Source organism: Lissotriton helveticus, chromosome 11, assembly GCF_964261635.1.
Source record: "Lissotriton helveticus chromosome 11, aLisHel1.1, whole genome shotgun sequence".
NCBI lineage: Eukaryota > Metazoa > Chordata > Amphibia > Caudata > Salamandridae > Lissotriton > Lissotriton helveticus.
The window spans coordinates 129174143-129180646 of record NC_136072.1 but is presented as its reverse complement, the minus strand read 5'-3'; the positions used below and the strand labels follow the sequence as shown (position 1 = coordinate 129180646).

The window sequence follows — 6504 nt, the reverse complement described above, 5'->3', positions numbered from 1 at the left end:
AGGGAACAAGCGTGTGGGTGAAGGGGCAGAGGAGAAGAGGATGCAGGACAAGTCTGATGATCCGAATCAGTGTCGTCAGTCACGAGGTTTGAGGTAAGGTGGAGTGTCGGCTGAGGAGCTACCTGGGTTCTATCGGTACGCTCAAGATCTGTTGAGGAAGAGGGCATTGAGTAGGCTTTTGAATTTTGGAAACGGGAGGGTTGTTCTGATGTGGGGGGGGGGGGGGGAGATTCAGATTTTTGGAGTGTTACCAGCAAAAGATTTGGCTGAGGTTTTATGCTTGCGAGTTCTTGGAGGGATGAGTAGTAGAGAGTTGGAGCGCCTGAGATTTCTTGACTGGCCTGCCTTTTTGAGTTTGTCGGCCTGGTTTTCCGGTTTGCCTTTGTGCAGCACTTTGTGAGTGAGGCAGGCTGTTCTGAAGCTGGCTGGCAACTCAACTGGGAGCCATCTGAGTTCTCTGAGAGCTGGCGAAATGTGTTCGAATTTCTTAATTCCAGTGACCATTCTGGCAGCTGCATTGAGGGTTGTCTTCAGGGGGGTCGAGGTGGGATTTTGCTGTTCCACTCAAGGTAGCGATCCCATAGTCTATTCTGGAGAGGACCAGTGCTTGAGGGGTTTGTTGAAGGTCCTTGGGTGGGGGGAAGGGTTTAATTTTGTAGAGTAGTTTTAGGTTGAGAAAGGCAATTTTGGCAGATCTTCTGATGTGTTTCTTCATGTCCAGTTTTGGGTCCAGGGTGATCCCTAGAGATTTTACTGATTCCACTAAGGTGAGTTTGCCATTGAGGGCGTCAATGGCTTTGAGCCATTCTTCAATTTGTGGGTTTTCGTCTTTGTTGGAGATGAGGAGATCTCCGTTTTTTCTTGGTTGACTTTCAGTTGATTGCTTGTCAAACAGTGTTGAACCTCCTTGAGCGTGTTATTAAGTCTCTGGATGTCGTCAATTGAGGTGGTTTCTATATAGAGTTGCGTGTCGTCTGCATATAAATGAAAGGGGATGTTGGATTTCCTGAGTAGAGAGGTAAGGGGTTCCATGTAGATGTTGAAGAGCTGTGGGGAGAGTACTGATCCTTGAGGAACACCTCTGATTACTGGGTTTAGGTCGAACTCAAAGTTTTTTTTTTTTATTCTTTGTGAACGGTTGTGGAGAAAGGAAGAGAACCAGTGGAGGACCGACCCTTGGAGACTGGCACTTTCTTGTAAAACCTTTATGAGTAATTTGTGGTCAACTGTATCGATTGTGGCCGATAAATCTAGGAGGATGAGCAGGCAGCTTTGATCCGAGTCGAGTGACTTGAGTAGGTTGTCTCTGACATTGAGGATTACTGATTCTGTGCTGCATCCCTTTCAGAAGCCTGATTGATGGGGATCTAGTAGATTGATGTTATCCAGGTGTTGCGTCAACTGTGGGAGTACACAACTTTCCATGATTTTGGATAGAAAAGGTAGGTTCGATACAGGTCGGAAGTTATTTAGATCGTCAGTGTCTAGACCTGATTTTTTTAGCAATGGCATGACTTGTTCTACTTTGAGGCAGTCCGGTACGGATCCGGAGCTCAGTGAACTGTTTATGATCTTGCACCATAGTGGGGCAAGGACGAGCTTCAAGTCTTTGGCCAGTTGAGGGGGTAACTGATCCAGGGCGTGAGATGAGGGCTTGGCGTTGGACATTAGTTTGACTATCTCTGCTTCATGGATAGGAGAGAAGTGGGACACTGTTTTGGAGACTTCTGGGGGGTTCTAACATTAGTTTCAGACGCTTTGGTCTTGTTGGAGGCGATGGGATTTGCACCAAATGAGAGGTCAATCTTGGAGATTTTGTCATTGAACAAGATTGCGAAGTTGTCGCATTGTTCTTTGGATGCCTGTATTGAGGTAGGTATGGGTTTGAAGGTTTGATTCCTTATGATATTGAAAAGCTCTTTGGGTCATTTTTTTGCGTTTTCTAGCGCAGAGCAGAAGAAAGCTGACTTTTTGATCTTAATGTGATTTTTGTATCTCCTGCGGGCTGTTTGGAGTTTATCTCGGTGGAGGGTGGAGGGGTTATTTCTCCAGATTCTTTCTGCAGCTCTTAGCTGTCTTCTTTCTTCGTCAGTGGTAAACCATTATCTGGAAGGGATGTTCCTGGATTTCTTTAGCTTCAGGAGGGCAATTTGATCTAGGGGGAGCATCATATTGGAGTTGTAAAGAGAGGTGAGTTCGGTAGTGGAGAGGTGGTCAGTGGAGGAAGGGAGCAGCGAGCTAATTCTTTCTTCTAGGTCAGCTCGTGGGATCTGGGCTGTGTTCCTGACCCATTTGGGGGGGGGGGGGGTCACATATGGAAATTAGATTGGTCATGATTAGGGGTTGGCGGAATTTGTGGAATCGCGTTACGCAAATCTCCGCGAATAATGGTGTGTACTACCACATAATTTTACTGGGCACCTCACAATAAGGCTCACATTAGCACTAGGTGGATTGTAACACTTCACAAATATCCATGCCATGCTACCTTGTTTTTGTCTATGATCACTGTCAGAGCCTTTCTTCATTGTCTGCAACACTAACTGCTAATTTACTGTACCAATCATATTTTAATAAACCGTCTAATATAAAGGTCAGATTTTTTATTTTATTAATATTTATATTTTCCTTTCTTGTAGAACAAAGTGCCACTACAGAATGAGGAATTAGGGTCTGCGGACATGTAGTCTCCAGATGTGGAAGCGGTGAAGGTCATGGCATCAAGAGATTTAATACGTTTGAGATTCTGGTTTTTTACCATAGCTGGAATCACTGCAACAATACTGATGTGGTTAATCATCCAACAATCGCCCACTGTGGTTCAGAAAATGAATTGGATGTACTTCTACGAATACAAACCCATCTACAAGAAAAATTTCACTTTCACTCTACGCGAACATGCCAAATGTGAAGACACCAACCCTTTCTTGGTCATTTTGGTGACTTCAAGACCGAAAGATGCGTTAGTCCGACAGACCATAAGACTAACATGGGGTTCGGTGGACATGTGGTTGGGACATCAAGTTAAAACCCTGTTCTTACTTGGCCAAGAACCAGCTGCAGATGCCAAGACGGAAACTTTGATAGAAGAAGAAAGTAAGCTCAAGGGGGACATTATTCAAGAAGATTTTCTGGATAGCTATGATAACCTTACTTTAAAAACAATAATGGCTTTTCGATGGTTTTCCGAATTCTGCTCAAATGCCACATACATAATGAAAACAGATTCAGATGTGTTCATCAATATTCCCAATTTACTAAATTTTCTTCGGAATTTCAGTTCATCTGATAGTTTGTTTACTGGTTACACCTTTACTGATACCTACTCGCAAAGAATCATTTGGGCGAAAAATTACATTTCTTATGAAGAATATCCCTTCAGGTTGTTCCCACCATATTGCAGTGGCCTGGGATATGTACTCTCTGGAAAGCTGGCCCTGAAAATCTATGAAGTTATGAGCCATGTAAAACCTATTTGGATTGAAGATGCCTATGTTGGAATATGTTTAAAAGTCCTGAACGTGAATGTCCATGTTCCAGAAAAAACAAAACTGTTCTTTTTAAGTAAACGTAAAATTTCTCTATGTAATTATAAGAGTGTATGTGCTGTACATGGTCTGTCCTCGAATGAACTGGTAACCGTTTGGAAGGCCATACAAAACAAAACTCTGGATACATGTTTATGAGCAACAGAAGTGATGCACAAAAATACAAAACAGAAACACCTTATGGCTCTTTTTAGGTCGAGTATGGGCAGCGCATGCGCTGCTCTATGAGGGATGCTGTATTTGAGTATAGACTTAAAGCCCCGCCTACTCTCTGCCCATGTTTGTCATTGGCTTGTGTCTTGGTCCTACGACAATTCTGCCTTCTGATTAGTTATTAAGCTTGTTACTCCCTCCTTGGTACCACCATGTCTTTATTTGTAACCTCCCATGAGGACTGGCCCTTTTACGTCTGTTGTTACAAGGTATGTCTTAGTTAGTCTGTAAGCACTATTTTCTTTAATGTGTTTCTCCTACTGCAGGCATGACATGCTTTCCTGAAGCATTCAGCACGTCGTGCTCGCTTTTCCTTTCCAAGCAGCCCAGGACAATGGCGGACGATTCTTTGAAATAAATTAGGTCTTGCATTTACAAGAGTTTGAGCTATTGGCATTGTAAATGACAATGCCTTTTATTTATGTGCTAATTATCAAAACAGATAAATAAAAGGCATTGTCATTTACAGTGCTAATGGCTTAAACTCTTGCAAATGCGAGACCTATTGCATTGCAAACGCTTGGTTTTTTCCTTTTTAGCATTCAAATCAACACCCATCAAAATGTCTAAATCTTAAATGAATAGCAGTTTAACACATCACAAATTACCAGCATCTCTTCTGAGGGCTTTGTTCAGGAATTAAATGTTACTAATACAAAGGTGTAAATGGCTGGTGCAAAAATACTTTGCCACAAATAACATTTAATGTGGGGCGCAGTCATTATTTGGTTTTGATTTACACCTTGGTGCAAAACATGGAGAATAAGATGCACAAACAGTACTTTGTTCACATTGAGGTATGGTACCAGAATATTATGCACCTGCGAAACGAAAATAACAAGCATAAACACGGTCAGACAACATTTTCCATGCATTACTTTGCCAAAAACTATAGTTTTCTTCAATACACATGAGTGCAACCTGCGCTCAGTATCTCATAGGCACTATTGTGAAAAGCGGCACAAATATCGATTGTGCTCGATTTTGCAGTAGAGTGTCACCCTGAGTGCTTACTTGCAGGATAAGGTGCTTGTTTCTTTCAAGGTGTGCCCTAGAGAGACTTGCTCTGGTGTCACTCTCGATACAGGTTGAATAAACAAAATTTGTGGTACTGTTGTTTGACTGCTACTTAATTGATGCACCAATCTAACTGTGAATGCCTTATTGATTTGTGTCACGTCTTAAAGTGGTGGGCTGTGGCACCAGATGAGCACTGAAACAGTGTTTGTTATGTTTGATAACATATTTATATAGCGCACTTCTGCCATTGCTTCTAACCGAGCATGTCACTCCACAGAATGTTTCTGGGGTTTCCCTTCCAAAAAGAAGTTTTAAAAGAGGGGGCCAAATGATGCAGCTCAACACACAAATTTCCAAACATATTTGTGCTCTCTAAAGATCCTCATGAAATACTCCCAGTAGGTACATTCTGCCTCCAAGGGAAACAAGAGTGAGTCCTCCCCAACATCTAAGAAAAGAAGTAAAAGGTTTCTTAGGTATTTCTGGAGGGGCGGCAAATGACATCAAATATTCAGAATCTGACCGAGTAAAAAGAGAATTGACGTACATGGCTTCCATTGGAAGCCTTTAGCATGAGTAACTGGATCAGAATCCAGTTAGTCACTGGAGTGATGTTACAACAGTGGTTACCCAAAATGGTTGGTTGAGGGGAATCACATGGGCCATAAGTCTTCTCCATTCCTTAGTCACCGTTCACTACCACTTTTCTATTCTTACTTAATTCTTTCTTCAGTTTGTTCCTCCACTACCACTTCAAAATGGCAAGCAGGTAATCTGGACTCTGTCTGCCCAAGATCACTGGTTACCGAATGTAAGTTGTGTTTTTCTAAGAGTGCTGACCATATGTCTGTGGCATTCCATAGTCACCTAATTCTCCTGGTTGGTTGTTGCAAATGACATCTTCCTGGGGTTGCACCCTCATTGCACCTGGTGCGCCTCTTAATCTCTACAATCTCCTGGTGGAGTTTGTAATCTGTGTTGTCTGGAGGGTTTGCACCCATATAGCTTTTGGATTACTCCAAAGACTTGTGGTGGTTTAGAAGCAGCATCTTGCTTAGGGTTATGTTTTTCAATACATCTCTTCTTGACTGCTTGACAGTCCTATAAATCTCTGGTAGTTTTGGAAGAGGAGTCTTCCTTTCTCATCATAAAGTATCTCTCTATTCTCATCCCAGACCAGCGATGTTCCACACTATTCAAAAAGTATGTATTCCATCTTGTAGCTTGTTTAGTCATATTTTCCCCAGATAGATCTTTTTCGCTCTCTCTTCCGCACCTCATGCTAACTCTCTCTTTTTTCCCTAACTCCCCCCTCCCACTACAATCCTACTACAATATAGCGAAATCCAGTAGCAAGATCTAGGCCATGTAAAGGAGACAAGGCATAAAGTTAATTTTAAGGCTTGTCATTCTCCCTATCCAAGAAATTTCTAATTTGCCCCAGCAGGACATGTCCTTGTATAGAGTGTGGAGATGAGGTTGGTGATTGCATCGATAAATGTCTCTGGGTTTGGAAGGGAGATTTATGCCCAGATACTTTATAGGGGCTATACTGATCCACATTGATCAAACGGTTTCCGCCCTGCCCTGTGTGGTGGGGGTCTTCAATGTTTATTCCTTGGGATTTACCATAATGTATCTTGAACCCTACACTTCATTAAAAAAAGAGACCTAACTTTCTGTAGGACCTGTGGAGACTCCTCTAGGTTAGTTATAACGCAAA

The 6504-nt window shown here is 42.4% G+C and overlaps 1 protein-coding gene across 1 annotated transcript; it reads left to right on the top strand.

Moving 5' to 3' along the window:
• The first annotated feature begins 265 nt into the window (after positions 1-265).
• LOC144792941 (UDP-GalNAc:beta-1,3-N-acetylgalactosaminyltransferase 1-like) lies at positions 266-4872 on the top strand. Its single transcript, XM_078668147.1, has one exon. The coding sequence runs from the start codon at positions 2715-2717 to the stop codon at positions 3684-3686; it is 972 nt and encodes a 323-aa protein (XP_078524273.1). The 5' UTR covers positions 266-2714; the 3' UTR covers positions 3687-4872.
• Positions 4873-6504: the final 1632 nt, after the last annotated feature.

Coding starts and splice junctions, on each gene's coding strand:
- LOC144792941 (XM_078668147.1), top strand. CDS start 2,715: ATGGCATCAAGAGATTTAATACGTTTGAGATTCTGGTTTTTTACCATA.